The sequence below is a fragment of the Eumetopias jubatus genome, unplaced genomic scaffold (genome assembly GCF_037043125.1).
Source record: "Eumetopias jubatus isolate StellerSeaLion01/CBP00866 unplaced genomic scaffold, mEumJub1_p1.0 scaffold_12, whole genome shotgun sequence".
Lineage (NCBI taxonomy): Eukaryota > Metazoa > Chordata > Mammalia > Carnivora > Otariidae > Eumetopias > Eumetopias jubatus.
Genome location: NW_028274818.1, coordinates 59708497 through 59726138, shown reverse-complemented (window position 1 = coordinate 59726138; position 17642 = coordinate 59708497). Strand labels below are relative to the sequence as shown.

Sequence of the window (17642 nt, the reverse complement as noted above, 5' to 3'; positions counted from 1 at the left end):
TTCATTGTTTGTGCATAACACCCAGTGCTCCACGCAGAACGTGCCCTCTTTAATACCCATCACCAGGCTAACCCCTCCCCTTCCCCCCCCTCCCCTCTAGAACCCTCAGTTTGTTTTTCAGAGTCCATCTCTCACGGTTCGTCTCCCCCTCCAATTTCCCCCCCTTCATTCTTCCCCTCCTGCTATCTTCTTCTTTTTTTTTTTCTTAACATATATTGCATTATTTGTTTCAGAGGTACAGATCTGTGATTCAACAGTCTTGCACAATTCACAGCGCTCCCCATAGCACACACCCTCCCCAATGTCTGTCACCCAGCCACCCCCTACCTCCCACCCCATCCCCAGGCCAGCAACCCACGGTTTGTTTCCTGAGGTTAAGAACTCCTCATATCAGTGAGGTCATATGATACATGTCTTTCCCTGATTGACTTATTTCACTCAGCATAACACCCTCCAGTTCCATCCATGGCGTTGCAAATGAAGATGGAACTGCCTCTGTTCTAATTCACCACTCTGACTTCTGAGCCTTAATTAAACGTCGGTAGCTGTCTGGTGAATGGTGAGGCCACTGTTGGAGGAATTTTCCTCCTTCTATCTGCTTTTCTGTCACCACACTGCCCATTCTCTAGAGTTCAGCAATGACCACCCACTGCTCAGGGTCATGCCTGGACAAAGGAAACTTTTAGTTTTGCTTCTACGAGTCCCACCTTCCCCCCTCATTACTTTAAATATCCAGTGACTTCAGCATTTCTGCAGCTATACTGCCTCACAAATTTTGATTTAATTGAGCAAAATGTATCTACTCTTTTCGTGGCTTATAAAATATTTTTTAATTAAAGAAAGCTATTTTCATATTTTCAGACCTTCCTGACATCCTTTGACGACTGGGATGGAAAGCTTTGGGGGCAAAGAGTAAAACAAAGGGTGGGCATCGCCATTTAGCAAAGATTTAGATGGAAGCCATTGGTGGGAGAAGAGGTTTAATGTACCCTGGGCACCATGAATTTTCACTACAGTTCTCCTCCATCATATAATACAAGTTGCAAGTCTCTTTCCCACAAATGAATAAAAATTACAGTTCAAACTGAGAGTGCTCTATGAATAATAGATGTTTCTTCAAGATTCCACCCAAAGAACTGAACTAATATTTGGAAACTCTCTCCACACTCCCAATACCTATTGGTTCGACTGACCAGGAGAACCTTTTTCCACCATCACAATAATTCACTAATGTCTTTTCCTTAGCTGTTCCTGTACATAAATAATCCCATGAAAAATGCAACCATTAAAACAAACAAACAACAACAACAACAAAAAATGCAGACTTCAAATTTCACAATTTCCATACATAAGGATTCTTTTGTATTTTTGTTTGTGCCCTACTTTCAAAGTGTACAGAGTCCATCTGATTCTATCTGTGTAGGGGAACTGGTTGCCAGTGGCTAAAATACTTTTCCAAAGCACTTAAAAATACTCTCAGCTGAAATCATGAACTTCATTGTTCAAGAAGAAGCAATTTCCTATTCCTAGATTTCCCAGAGAATATCACATCTCCTTCACATTCTCCTCTCTTCTGAGGAAAGAGGAGAGTAGGTGTATTCATCCTCACTAGCCAGGCTACAACAAAGGAAAACGCATCCTGTCCTGCAAAATTCCTTTCTGGCACAGAATAAAAGAGTTAGAGATTGAGACTAAAAGTCAACTCCCCAGACTACATCATATTTCAACAATGTAAGCCTTTTGCTAAGTATCCTGAAATTACTACTTGAGGGTATCACAGATGCTAGAAAACTGATGTCATTTCCTTGTGACACCCAGACCTTTCGCTACGTGCAGCAGATGATGGGAATCTTTCATTCCAGAGATTAGGGCTGAGATAAGGACGAGTGAGGCTCTGCTTGCCAGTTTACACGGTTCTGTTGCAGTGACCAGGACACCCAAATGTCTGTTTGCATAATTCCAAGTTAAACTTCACACAGGGCACTGAGCAACCAACACTGTAACATCCACATGTTGTCATTGGAATTAGGGTTCAGAAAACTGCCAGAGTGAATTTGAGTTAGAAATAAAAACACAATTTATCTCAAAAAGGCAAAGTGTGCCGTTTGAGAACTATTCTAAACATCTCCAACACTTCAAAACATAGCAGAGCCTGTTCAGATTTAAATGAATATTTGGGTTTCATTTAAATGAATTCAATATTCTTAAAGTTATGTTTTTTTGCCAAACATCTATGTAATTCAGATGATTTAACTCAGTTAAATAATGTTAGCAGATCCAGGTATTTAATATTGAGTGAGATGTAATCTTTTTTTTTTTTTTTTTAATGTATGAAAAGCTTACTGATGTGGCTTTCAAATTCAACATTGCAACTAACCATTAGGAAACTATTGTTGAGTTTTGGTGCAGTATTAACAATAATATCTGCCATTATCTGAAAGACTAATAAAGACTTCTCTCTTTTCAGCTACATATATCCGTGTGAAGACAGATTTTCCTCAAACATTTCAACCAAAACAACATATAACAACAGAATAAGTGATATGAGACTCAGGCTGTCTGTTAAACTGGACCGTAAAGAGATTTTCAAAACGGAAAACAATTTTGGTTGAGGCATACATAATCTTTATGGAACACATTTCCATTCTCCATTAATTAAAACTTTTTAAAGGATGAAAGACACAACAGAACTGCCTTGAAATACAGCAGTCCAAGAGCATGGGAGCTATCAGGTCTAAAACAGATTGATAATAAAATTTTGAGTTTTAAAATAAAAAATGCCAAGAATTAAAAGAAATTTATTTCCAAAGGAAATATCAACATGGATACCACAAATTTCTCAATTTGTATTCTCTTCCAAATCGCTCTTATGGCAAATTCTCAATGTTACCCAACAGTCCACTAAATAGTAATCAAATTTTCTGTTTGTATTTAGTTACTGATATTTTGTCTAGAGACATAAATATTTCAAATTTATCTTCACATGAGCGTTAGCAAGTCCAGAAAGCTGCTCCTGTTAATGTTCCTCTTCACGGAAGAAATAATTAATAGAGCCAACTGCTTAGTGGAAATAATGTAAAAACACAATCTGATTTTAAACAACTTCCAATTACCCATTTTCTTAGTGAACAAAGTTTGTTGCACAAATGAGGAAAAAGAAAGAAAGCTTGCATTCTGCCCTCTTTCTAGACAGGACCACTAAAAATATATAATATGTTCAATATAAATATATTTCTCTTTGCTCTTCATTTTCCACTTGATCTAATTCCTAACACATCTAGAGTACTCTAAGCAACATCATAGTAGATTCAAGTAGGATATAATCCTGAAGGTACTGTGAAAACTCCCGTGATTTCGGAAATGTGAGGACCATAACAGGCTCGATACTTGATTTCTGTTCTCCTCCATCTACCCTTACTCCCATCATCAAGATGCTGATGAATCCTATGCTTATCACCAGTCTGTACTTCTCTAACTCCGAACTTATGATTCTTAATGCCCAACCCCTCTACTCACATGTCTAACATAACACGTCCCAAGTGGAACTCCTGATCTTCCCTTCTCAAACTGCCCTTTCTGCAATTTTCCTCTTCTCAGAAAAGAGCAAATACATCTGTATATTAACTAAGGCCCAAAATCCTGAGTCCTCGCTCTTTCCCAGAGTCTTCTTCTAATCCATAAGCAAATCCTGTTGCCTCTACCTTCAGAAAATATTCCGAATCTGACTACATCTCACCATCCCTACTGCTCTCACTTTGGTGCAAGCCACCATCATCTTGCATCTGAATTAACTGTGCAAGTTTTCTTCTGGTCCTCCTGCCCAGCCCCCTTGACTCCTTCCTCCCCTCCACTCCTTATTATTTATCCAAACACATCCCAAACTTCTCTTCCCCTTGATCACTCTCTCCGGAAATACTCAGCAACTTGCTGGCCCTTTAGCGTGCCAGGACACTAGCACCACAGGATCTTTGCACTTGACTGCTTCTTCTCCCAACCATGCTCTTCCCTCTCATAGTATGGGGTTCCTTTTCTTGTACCCTTCAGATTTTACTTTCTCATTGAGGCTGTTCCTGACTGCTCCCTCACCTCTCACTCTGTGCTGTTTCCATTTCCTGCTTTTGTGTATTTCGTCCATGGCACTGATGGACATTTGACATACCATACATTTTGCCTTTTTTTTTTAATTGTTTTCTTCCCTACTGGAATGTAAATTCCACATAGCCACGTGTTGTTGTTGTTGTTGTTGTTGTTGTTGTCCTGTCTTTTTTGTTCTCATTTTTATACCCCAGTACCAGGAATGGAGCTGGGCACAAAGAAAGTACTCAGTAAATACCCGAGTAAGTGAGTAATTAAATATGAGAAGAAATAAAGAAAGGAAGGAAATAAGACAGTAGGAATAAATGAATCAAGAGCCCCCTGATATAAATTAAATGTCAATCCTGACATCTTCATGGTACGAACAGGGGCTAATGGTCGTAACAGTATAATGAGTCACTCTAATACACTCTGACACTTATATGAAAATATGTTGCTAAAGTGATCATAGTCTTTGAATGCATTCTCCTTCTTATCCCTTTAATTGGTACAGAAGTTGGGCATAGAGAGACATCCTCCACTCTGTAGCTTTCTCTAGCAAAGCATATGTGAGCATCACCTAAATCATAGAACTGACAGAAGACAGGACAGGAAGTGATAATAGAAGGAATTTTAAAGCCAATCCTCCAGTATCCATCAAGTAACCCCTTTGCAGCTTTCGTGACAGTCTTTTTCTCTCTCTGTTCCTTGATTCGACCCCCACCCCCACACACAAACCCACACAGTACGGCTGTGTGCTCTAGCTGAACAGCACTAGTAGAAGAGAGGACGGTGCTGTGAATAGCAATGATCGTCGCTAGCCAGTAGACTGGTGGTGTAGTTATGAACCATGGAGGACAAAAATCATGCACCATTTTCTCCCGCTTAAGTCACTGATACAATGACTACCATTTGAGAGTTCTTAGGAAGTACAGCACAGCGCTTCAGAGCACAGACTCTGCAACCAGTGACTAAATCTGTGACTAAACCACTGCCCCACCACCTGCTGCTTAACTTTCTTTTGCCTCCTTATCCCTAAGTTGGGGATAATAACATTACCTACCTCAAAGAGTTATTGCAAACAAACCCTACAGCAAGGACTTTATGCGCTGGCTATTATTATTATTATCAGCAATTGTACAACCTTAAACTTGGAATCATAAATCTTAGAATCAAAAGAAAAAACTTGCAGATAATACATTTGAACATCGTGTTCAACTTAGAACTCTCTTCACAACAATATAATTCATAAGGGCTTCATACTGTCAGTGCCGATAAAGACTCCTGCTCCTAAATTCCACCATTTCCTTGAAGGACGCTGCGAATATTCCACAGTGGCTCAAACAAGGGGAAAACCATGCCTTTACAATCCATCGTGGAAGTGACGAAGCCCATATGGGGAACTGGGAACTGCGGGTTTTCATTGCAAGGCCTCGTGTACTATTTGATTTCTTAATCACATGTGAATAAAAATTGATTGAAACTGTTTAATAAATTTTACAACAAATTCAGAGGTATTTGGCTGAAAACTGCTACTGGGGAAGTAGAGATCTTATTGTACTCATGTTTGACCGTGAGGAAAGAGGCAAGACAGTCATCAGCATGAAAGATCCTTACTGCAGTCATGCTCCAAGATAACATGCCATTACGTAACTTTTTAAGCCATTTTATCTGATCTCTCAGCACACAGGGCTGATTATATTTCTGATCCTATTTCTAGAATGTGCCCTCGTAGGAATAGGACACAGGTGGCTCCTAAGGGAAATGTGGAAAGTGCCATTCACCCCTTCCTCTCCTCAGCTCTAGTACTCTCAGATCCTCACTTCATCTGAAAGGATAAAGAAGACCGGAAAGCATCTTGAGGGTGGCCACTTTGGGGTGCTGAAAATGCACCTGTCAAAACACACAGAATTTTAAAGATGTCAATTTTAAAATACACACGGGATTCTAGTTATCAAAAGGGCTTCACCCTCCCCGCTCCCCCACCCAAATAATAGTCCAAATCCCCACCCCTCTCAAGGATTATGCAAAAGGAATGTTGCTGCAAAAACGGCACCTTTAACACACAGTGGACAAAGGGGCAAAGTTGGCGTGATAAATTATGCGCTCACACTAAGTCTCTGTGCTCAAATTTGGGCTCCCCCTTCACTCATGCCCCATTTGGTCCTGGGCAATTCCTTTAACAATCACCAGATAACAGCATTATTAAGGGCAAATATCCTGAGCTGAGTTGCAGTGGGCCTCACAGAGCTTACAGGGGAGAGAGGGTAGGGGTGGGGATGGGGTAGGGGGACAATAAAAATACACAGCAAACACTTGATACATAATCAGATACTAAGTGCAAGGAAGGAAGGAATATCCACATCCAAAACTCACAGTTTCAGAACAGCCTCAAGTATTGCGTTTCTCCTTCCCATAAAAGCATAATCAAAAAGCCCAACTGTGGAACAATGTCATAAAAAAAATATAAGCTAAGTTCAACCCAGGTTTTTTCTGAGCCTGTAATGAAAGACTTATAATAATTCCTCTTCCCTTGATTTAATAATCTATGTGTGACTTAAAATGATTGGGGAGGTTTGTCTTTGTATAAGAAACTCTCAGGAATGAATTTATATTTTAAATTAAAACATATTCTGATATTAAATTTCTAAAAGTAGGTTTTAATGAAAGTGGACCTATCTCACATTTACTCTCTCCACGACAAGGCTACAATTGATGAAAAGGTTACACAGCTCACTGGACGGAGCCCACTTTCTTCTCAAATTTCTAATTCTAAGTGACTTCACATTTCAATGAAAACCATTCACTAAACCTCCCAACAGCATTTACTAGATTTTTTAATGTCTCAATAAATATAATAAACAGGTCTTAAAACTCCATATCCCATGTGAAGAAAACACTTAAAATAAAGGTAAAAAAAAAAGGGGGGGGAGGCATAAAGCAATTTCTAAGGGAGCCTTGTAAACTTGAGTTTCATAAAGAAACCAGACACTGGAAAACCTGCTGGGAAAAAAATAACATTGCCCACACTAAATCCAATTTTTGAGAATATTACAAAAATAAACAAATGATTATGGATAAACTTTCTTATGGTATTAATAGGCCAGTGAAAAAGCTTGTGTCTCCACAAATGAAACCAGAAATGCTACGAAAAAGACCAGGAGTTTGTAATCTACAACTTGTTTGGTAGAAAATTTCATAAGAAAAACACTATCCAGTGGCAGCCCCACAGGGCTGAAGAACTGCTATGTGTGTAGGCTATCAAAATACATGGGAAGAATTCCCATAGTTCAAAAGGGTATTTCCAGATTTTTTTTAAAAGAAGTGTTTTTAATACTTATACTCAGAGCTAGAAACTAGTTTAACTGTCAGTTTAATAATATGTCAAAGCAAGAAGCAGAAGCATCTGTCCCTGAGTCCACTTCTACTCTTGCTCCTTACAAGATTCACTGTAGCAACAAAGCCAAACTCCCTCCCCCTGCTACCCTCCCAAGCCACCCAGAGCCAACAGCGGTGCATGTGGAATATGGCAAGCTCAGAGTGCCCAGAGCCAATGATTAAGAAACAACACAGTTAGGGGAGGACACCCCCCCCACGCCCCACCAACCTTTCAAATTTCCAAACCAAATTGCTCTCCTTGCAGATAAAGTACAGTCCAAAGATGTGTCCATGCTCAACTTCTAAGGGCTGCTCACATAAATAATCCTCATATTTATCTCTACCCAGAAAACAGAGATGGACACAGCCCAGTAATAACTCATTATTTCAGTAATAATGACAGAAAACCCAAGCTCCAGAACAATCGAATCTGCCTCAGTTATGTGCCCCTTGAACAAGTCTCCCACTTTTCCCCTCTCCTCTGGCTCTCAAATGCCATCAGGAGCAGCTTCTGCATTCTACCCTCTGTGTTTTCTCGGGGCGGGGGGAAGGCTTGTAGCAGAACCTGTTCACAACAACGGAAGGAGGAATAAGTAACCTTTACGGTCTCTCTCCTCACTGGTTGGCCAGCCTCTGAGTTTCAGGAACCTCCAAAGCCTAGTAACACAAGTCATTTCCGAAGAAACGCAGAAAGGCAAGGACAGAATGAATATTGACTATTTACTCTGTGTGTGTGTGTGTGTGTGTGTGTGTGTGTGTGCGTGTGTGTGTGTGTGTTTACAGGAAATAACTCATTTAAACAGCGCTTTCTACTAATGAGGAAACAGAGCCATAGAGATACGAAGAAAACTGCCCAGGTTATTATTCAGCTACCCCACAGCAGAACGGGGATTCCAGTCTGTCTTAGTCAGCTGGTGCCGCTGACAAAGCTCACAGACTGGGGGGTTTAAACAGGAATTTAGTGCTCACAGTTCTGGAGGCTGGAACTTGTAAGGACCCTCTTCCTAGTGTGCACAGCCTGTGGCCTCAGTTCCTTTTCTTAAAGGATGCTAATCTTATCATGGGGGCCACCCTCATGAGCTCATCTAAGCCCGATTATCTCCCAAAGGCTCCCCGTGGTCAGCACAATCACACTGGGGATTAGGGCTTTCAACATATGAATTTGGGGTTTGCGGGGGAGACAAACGTTCTGTCCAAAACAAAATCTGAGCAGCATGGCTCTGGAATCAGGCTCTTAATCAGCTAGTCTGCACTTAAAAATAAAGGGAAAAGCCAAGAAGTCTAGACAAAAGGAATAAAGAAATAGGCTTAGAGCATGAGTACAAAATGAAGGCGAGCATCCCCAAGGACTTAAGTAGGGTGTATATCCCTAAAAACTCTCTGAGCATCAGTAACCTAGAAAAAAGGCACAGAAAGTCCCATGCCCTATGCGTCACAAGCTTTTTACAAGTAATCACAACCTGCTTTTGTTCATTGATAAGCTGAGCCCGACATGCTTTTTCTCTAACACATTCGTGTATCTTTGCTTGGTTCAATCAAGAACAAGCAACTCCATTAATTAATAATTCCCTTTAAAATCTTTTTCCTCCTTTAATTCATAGCTGTGAAAAAAAATCCGCCTCATTCGCTAAGGAACAGAGTCAATAAGCAAACTGGGGCATTTGTATGAAATGACGAAGGAAGAAATGAAATTTGCCAAATATATTTTCCAGTGCTTTAGGAACTCAAAAAACCAAAACAACTGGTGGCCAGACGTATTGCGCCTTTCGCCAGTTCTCTTTTTGCCCATGTTGCATATTCTCATTTTATTAGGAAACACAGGTCCTCATTGCGAAATAAGCTAATACACTGTAGATGGCAGTGAAGGAACTGGACGCCCATTCTGGTCGTAGTAAGGTGAAGCCCCGGGCAGGCTTAATCTATAAACCTCCATTCCCTGCACTGTATAATGAAAATTAACTCCCTTCTTCTGGACCACTTTACACAGCTACAGGCTTACCTCATTTTATTGCACTTTGCTTTATTGACTTGATAGATACTGTGTTTTTGTTTTGGGGTTTTTGTTTTTTTTTTTTTAACAAATTGAAGGTTTGTGGCAACTTGCTTCGGGCAAGTCTATGGGCACCACTTTTCCAACAGCACTTGCTCACTTCATGTCACTGTGTCACATTTTGGTGATTCTCGCAATACTTCAAACTTTTTCATTATCATTATACTTATTACGGTGATCTGTGCTCAGTGATTACGATCCACTGAAACTCAGATTGATGGTTAGTATTTTTTAGCCATAAAGTATTTTCTAATTAAGGTATACGATGAGGGAGCAGAAGGCTAGCTGAAGACAAAGCATAAGCTGACACCCTGCAACCTCCCCCTACCCCCCACTCTTGGGTGGGACTTGTGTGACATTCTTCCAGGAATCTCCCTACTAAATGTTAATACCTTGCTAGAGGGGAAAACAACCTTAACTTGACAATGGCAAGACCTCTGGTATCCTGTACGTCCTCGGTCCTCTTTAGCCAATGAAAGTTCCTTTGAAACGTCCCTTTTCCTTACCTCCCCCAACTCTGGAGTATAGAATCAGCCACTCCTCAAGACCCAAGTGCAGCAGCTGTTTCTGCCCTCGGGTCCTGTCCCCATGCTTTAATAAACCACCATTCTGCACCAAAGACGTCTCAAGGATTCTTTCTTGGTCGTTGGCTCCGGACCTCACCCCACCGAACCTCACCTATATCCTAAAACCACATCAGTATATACACGATTTTTTAAAATCCAATGCTACTGTGTACTTAATAGACTACAGGATAGTGTAAACATAAATTGTATTTGCACTGGAAACCAAAACATTCATTTAACTCAGCTTATTTCGATATTCGCTTTACTGCAGTGGTCTGGAACCAAATCCACAATGTATCTGAGATATGCCTGTATTGGCAAATAATAGAAGGAAGGGGGTTGGGTGAGAGGTAAAAATTCAAGCCAATATTTAATTCTATCTCTTCAGATACTAATAAAAAGATCTGATTATGAAAGAGTATGTGTCCTGTTTGTCAAAAGCAATTCTCTTTTTAAATACCTGCCAACCTACGTGATTTCTTCCTACACAGTTATCAGGCTAAGGCTTCTACCAACTCTGAGCTCTTGTGAAGGAGGGCAGTGACAGAAGATCAAAAGAACGGCAACATGACGCAGGATCAATAAGGAATCAGAAATTAGCAGACAGATTTCACTGGAATTTCTGATTTTTTTTTTGTTTAAAGATTTATTTATGTAAGAGAGGGAAAGAGAGAATGAGCAGGAAGGGCAGAGGGAGAGAGAATCTCAGGCTGACTCTGTGATGGGTGCAGAGCGCAACACAGGGCTTGATCTAGGACCCTGAGATCATGATCTGAGCAGAAACCAAGAGGGGGATGCTTAACAGACTGCACGAGGCACCCCTGGAATTTCTGATTTAAACCTAAAAGCAGGTCATTGCCCTCGTAAGGTATCCTTACCTGCATTTTTTAAAGAACATTCGAAAAAGAAGCCATTAGGCTTAGACACCAAAGAATAAAAATAACCATGGTTTTATTGACCAGGTAGTTTACATAATTATCTTATTTGATGTGAAGACACATGATTTTGACAAATCACGATTAAAAACAATAGAACTGGGGCGCCTAGGTCGCTCCGTTGGTTAAACTGCTGCCTTCAGCTCAGGTCATGATTCCAGAGTCCTGGGATGGAGCCCCACATCAGGCTCCCTGCTCAGCAGGAAGCCTGCTTCTCCCTCTGCCTGCTGCTCCCCCTGCTTGTGCTCTTCTCTCTCTCTCTCTCTCTCTCTCTCTCTCTCTCTCTCTCTCTCGCTATCTCTGTATGTCAAATAAATAAATAAAATCTTTAAAAAAAAAACAATAGAACTGTCAACAAAGACATAATTTAGTACTTGTTGCCCATGGGCTCACAATACTAGTTGGCTTTAGATAGGACAGACATTAAAAGGAAGAAAGGAAGAAAGGAACAAGGGCTGGGATGCCTGGGTGGTTCAGTTTGTTAAGCATCTGCCTTGGGCTGGGGTCATGATCCCAGAGTCCTGGGATTGAGTCCTGCGTTGGGTCCCTGCTCAGCAGGGAGCCTGCTTCTCCACTTGCCTGAAACTTCCCCTGTTTGTGCTCTCGCGCGCTCTCGCTCTCTCTCTCTCTTTCTCTGTCTGACAAAGAAATAAATAAAACCTTTAAAAAAAAAAAAAAGGAAAGAAAGAAAGAAACAAGGGTCAATACTTTGGGCTGGACAATGCTGGAAGGTTAGCAAAACTTATTTCTATGTGTGAGATCATTAAATATATCTTAGGTATCTCTTGTTATAGTATCTTTAATCTATTTTAAAACATGTATACTGAGGGAATGTAATAGTGTATATGAGCCAGTTAACCCTTCAACTTTAGGGGCAGTCAACTGTCCTAATACCTATACCTCAGGGATGGTAAGCCAGCACTATGTAAGAAAGGCCACACTTCCTCAATTTCTTTCATAAGTATTCTGTAGTTTTTAGAGTATAGATCCTTTACCTCTTTGGTTAGGTTTATTTCTAGGTATCTTATGGTTTGGGGTGCAATTGTAAATAGGATTTATTCCTTAATTTCTCTTTCTCCTGTTTCATTGTTTGTGTATAGAAATGCAACTGATTTCTGTGCATTGCTTTTATATCCTGCCATGTTGCAGAATTCCTGATCATAGAGGAAGGGAGGGAAAACTGAATGGGAAGTAATCAGAGGGGGAAAAAACCAAGAGAGGCTCTTGACTATAGGAAACAAACTGAGGGTTGCTGGAGGGGAGGTGGGCAGGGGTATGGGGTAATTGTGTGATGGGCATTAAGGAGGGCACCTGATATAATGAGCCCTAGGTGTTAAATGCCAATGATGAATTATTGAACTCTACATCTGAAACTAATGATGTACTATATGTTGGCTAATTGAATTTAAATTATAGAAAAACAAAGGCCATACTTCAGGGGCAGTTATTACAAGTTACTAGATCAGTAACTGAGGCTTTGCTAATTAGCATTCTAATATGTGAAGTGGGCATTTACTGGTGAAACTAAAAGGATACAAGACACGTGGAGTAGCTAAAATCTCTTAGAGATGCTCCATTCCACCCCTGTGCACAGACAGCATGCAAACTTATGGGAGTCTATAGCTTGGATCTTTAAGGTCGCTGCCAGAGGCTTAGTCCCTAACTGGTCCTCGGGCCAGCTACCGGCTGAGTTCGATTTCTAGTTGCCAGCTACAGATTATAAGGGTAACAGATTCCTACCTCTGTGATGTGTTTGCATCAAATTGGAACAAATCTTTCAGACAAGATATTGAGGAGAGTCCCAAAAGGACAGAGAGCTAGACAACCTCAGGTTTACAAAGCAGGCTTTTCAAACTGTTTAATTCCCTGGCCAATAAATAGTTGTATTATAAATATACATATATGAAGGAGAATGATATCAGAAACTTTTTTCCATTTGATCCGATAGTAGAGTTACTCTACTCCTGGTGTGCCAAGCAATATTACTCACAGCACCCCCTTCCACTCTCAAAGGTATCATGGTTTGGATGATAAATTATATGGATATTCTACCTAGTGGTGAGACTGTAGGGGATAAAACCGAGCCCTATGAAATTTCAAACTGCTCTGCAGGTACTATTTTCTACCAAAACGATCCTGGAGCTGTGACGACCACACTGACTCCCGAAGTACGGATGGAAGGCTGTATACAAACTTCAATCTCTTTTCACAAAACTCAACTACCGAGCTGTAGGATACTCTCATCATGAAAATAACAGGCTAGATGATTTGAATCAATCCTCCCATTGAGAGTAATTTAAAATGCAGGATAAAATATATTTATCAAATATCTGAAAAGCATCAAAAAGCATCCAAGAGGGGAATTACCATGCTAAACAAGAGAGAATGCAGAAAAATTAGCCAGTTCAGAAACTGCTTTAGCCCTATCCCAAGGAACCTGAACTTTCTATTGACAGCCTGATGGAGCCAAAGGCCAAACATTAAGGCTCAGGGCCCACACAAAGTAGAGATTCTAGACTTACGTGACAATAAACTGGAACTCAAAGGGCTATGCACCCAGGGAAATCAACTCAGCAATGGATGAGCAGTTAGCATTGCCTCAGGGGATCCCTAGAGCTTGATTTAATGAGATCCTAAAGCCATAATGACCCTAAGCTCTAGCACACTAGGTAAATCATTTCTGAAAAGCACCTTCATCCTAGACTTTAAATTATTCTAAACCATTGGAGTGTTTTTGTTTTGTTTTGTTTTGTTTTTTTCCAGAGGTGGCACACCACAGTTTCACCCTCCCCATTGGAAAACTGTGATAATTTACAGGATAGTTTAGAAGATACCAGAACACATTGACAACTGCATTAGAGCTGCTCACGTCCTCACTGTAACCTTTGTGTGCATGTGCGCGCGCGCATGCGCATGCACCTGCACACACGCAGTTAATTATTTGGGACTGCCTCACTTGTATTGCCACATTAGTAAACTTAGTCAAGAAACTGATCCTTTCTTCCCTCTCTGCCCTTTGACTCAATGTGACACTGAGAACTCTACATGTGCTATTGCAGAAAATAATCTTTGAGTCTGAGCAGGGTGTGGTGTTCAGCGGACATGGTGGCAAGACCACGATTAGACGTTTGGCACCTCTAACCCAAGCCTTCCATGCTAATTACTCTAACATGGTGCTTTAAAAATAGAAACATTACAAAGTAAACTCATCCCTAACCTTTTTTGGAGTTTTGGTGAGAGAAAAGAGAGAAAGAGAAAAAAAATTCCTGCTGTGTTACATATACTCTGTTTTCAAGATACCAATGCTGGTTGTAGAAAAAGCACAATCTTGAAAAAGCAGCTCACATGAATGAAAAGAACAGGACCAGAGAGTGAAGAGGGCTGGGCCCAAGTTTAGTCTGTTCCACTAACGTGCTTTGCGACCTTGAAAAAGAAACCTAACCACCAAAAGGTCTTCGTTTGCTCTTCTACAAGACGATACTAGAGGTCTGGATAAATTCTGTGGCTGCTTCTACAACCAAAATCAATGATGTTTATGCTTCTGTGGATTTCTCAGTGGAGGCATATCCTGATAGAAGTCAAGTTTATTCTAGAGGCCACGAGTGACTCTCACATGTAAATCATGGTTCCAGACAACATACTGAGACAGAACAGGACTTTATTCACTGCAAGGCATACCACTTGCTTCTTCAGACTTAATTTTTAAAGCGGCTGCTTTTTAGAAAACCATGTACAGGGTTTCAAAGTGACTCAAGCAATCACTTCACATCCTAATAGGATAAAGTTTATGCATAATTCTGTGTGACCCTTCAACTACTGACGTTCATGCCATGTTATTGTTAGCATTGCATGTTAAACTAGCAAGTTTTCAATGAACTCTCACTGGCTTTACCACAGACACAGATGTTAGGCGGACTCCTTTGTTCATAAGGTTCTCATTATTAACTCAACCCGGGTTGAATATTTGACTGAAGGAAAGGACCATATCATTATTTTCAGATTTCATTCTATGACTTAACTGGGCTACATCTGCCAGCTTTAGAAACGCCAAGTACTTCTTGGCGCCAGCCTTGGCGTCCTGTTCTGTGACTACTACCCCCAACGCTTCAGTTTGAGGAAGTCTCCTCACCATCAAAACAGTTTAATAAAAACTTAAATTATGATTAAGAGTTACTCATCAATTGACAGAGCATACCAGGCTTGCGCTATTTATGAATTATTCCACACAGTATTTTAAGGCTAACAAATAGAATCCACATTCATAAAGGGGTAAGCTAGAAAGCCAGTTAAATGTTTTCATGATTTATAAAGTCTGGGTTATACTTGAAACCATATTTCTTTAATAGGTAAACTGGCATTCCCTTGGATAAATCAATCTGCTTTAAATCTATTCTAAGGTTCTGGACAGCTTATGGGACGTTCTGAATATAAATATATTTCCTCTATTCACCTTTGGGCAATATCTCTCAGCATAAATGTGATAGGAAGATATGGCCCAGGAATGCCTGTCAATTATAGGGTGGATTTCAAGTATTTAAAGTATTGACACTAAAGCCACTGACAAAACGTTGAAATCAGCCTAACTCTAAACAGGGAGAATATTTTATAAGCCTGGTTAAAGATATAAATTAAAACAACAACATAAAAGAAATAACAACAGGCCCTGATATGACTGCTTCCATGTGTCTGGATCACCAACAGTAATATAAGTGGGCAAGAATCATTTGAAACTATCTTTGATGGTTATTAGAAAAAAATAATTCAATCCCTCTATGCATAGAAAAGCCCAGGGGTTTACATATAGTCATACCAAATGACTGAAAGAAGAGGGACCGTTTTCCACCCTAAAAAGTTATACATAATAAATTCGCTTTTGTGATTCTTTCAGCATCTCATCGTATCTGGGGAAGGGAGGACAGGTGGACTAAGCGAACATGCCCCCTCACCTGTCCAGTGCTTTATAGACATCCGCAACAAACAATCATTCAGTCTCTTGAACACTTGAGTTTTCTTTTAATTACTATACATGGCAATCCAGTCTACTATTCGACATCTCTAATCATAAAAACATTCTTGAAATAATAACAATAAAACAAGCATCCATGTAACTCCTACATGGTTGAAGCCAAACTGTTAGAAAATTTATGTTAGCTCATCAAACACTTGAGATTCAAGTCTCAACATATTTATCCTCCAGTACACTATTTTCAGGTATTTTCAATAGCTAAGACATACCACTATCACTCCTGTTTATCAGTCACTCTTTGAGCATGGCATCCCAAAGTAAATACCTCAGATATAGTCTAATTTGCTACAGAGCACAGTGGGACCAGTATTTCTGATGAATTAAAAATGAAATCTTTATTAATGCAGATGAAATACATCACATGAGAATCAGACTTTTAGCAAAATATAGAAACAACATAAAAGTCAAGTTACTAGTAACCCCTCCAGAAACGATCATGGTAGAAAGTTTGGTAGCACTTACAGGAAACATACTAATCTCAAAAACTCTAAAATAACTTTACCACCAAACAGCACATCTGTCAGCCCAAATGTGGGTATTCAAAAGCTGAATTTTTATGTTTATACTCACCATGTTGTATATCTTTCATATCTAAATGAAGGCTAGACATTAATATTCCAACTGCTTGTGATCTTTTGTTGCTTAATAACTTGACCACCTGCTCAAAGAAAGGAAAAGGGGAAAATGTTAATTTGAATTCCAATGATATACTTGATAACATGTTCTTTTTAATCCTAAATGAAGAACATATAGCTTAACGTCATTACTTTAAGTATTCCAACTGATCTGGAAAGAACTTTCATGTTTTATGTCTTCCATCTTCAAAATCCACCATCCTCAGCCATCAGCCTCAACGGCAGGCTCTTTACCAGCTTTTTAAGAGACTGATCTGGGGGCGCCTGGGTAGCTCAGTTGTTAAGCGTCTGCCTTTGGCTCAGGTCGTGATCCCAGGGTCCTGGGATCGAGCCCGCGTCGGGCTCCCCGCTCGGCAGGAAGCCTGCTTCTCCCTCTCCCACTCCCCCTGCTTGTGTTCCCTCTCTCGCTGTGTGTCTCTCTCTCTGTGTCAAATAAATAAATAAAATCTTATAAATAAATAAATAAATAAATAAAAGACTGATCTGTCAGCAAGTCAAATATCTAATAGCTTGGTCTCCATGAAATAACATTTACACATTTGATAATTTGCAGCCTGAGATTTTAAGTGTTCCTTTCATAATGTTGGGCCATAAAACACTGGTCAACAAGCAAAGGGTAAAGTCTACACACAGAGAATCTGTTAGATCAGACCTGTTTGAGCACAAAAGAGAAAACGTCCTTTGATTCTGATCCTTCATAAAGCTCACTGTCTTACTGGCATTCCCTCTCATTCTTCATTTGGCCCACGTTTTGTGGGGAACTTTCCAACTAATTAATAGAGGAATACAAGCAGCAAATCCAAAGAGCTATGTCTGCTCAATCTCAAATCTGTCTTTCCAGAGAGTCCTAACGAGTCAGTCAATCCACACACCCCACAAGAAGTTTTCCTAAAATAGAGGTGGGCATGCTGCTTTGGACATACAAATTTAAACTATGTTTTCCAGATACTGACACACCACTGATAAATCCTGCTTATG

The 17642-nt window shown here is 40.1% G+C and overlaps 1 protein-coding gene across 1 annotated transcript in view; it reads right to left on the bottom strand.

Moving 5' to 3' along the window:
- FMN2 (formin 2) overlaps positions 1–17642 on the bottom strand; it is a 370643-nt gene that overhangs the window by 199758 nt on the left and 153243 nt on the right. Inside the window, exon 5 of the mRNA XM_028111462.2 lies at positions 16600–16687. Coding sequence (XP_027967263.1) covers positions 16600–16687 — 88 coding nt within the window. The remainder of the gene's footprint in view (positions 1–16599; positions 16688–17642) is intronic.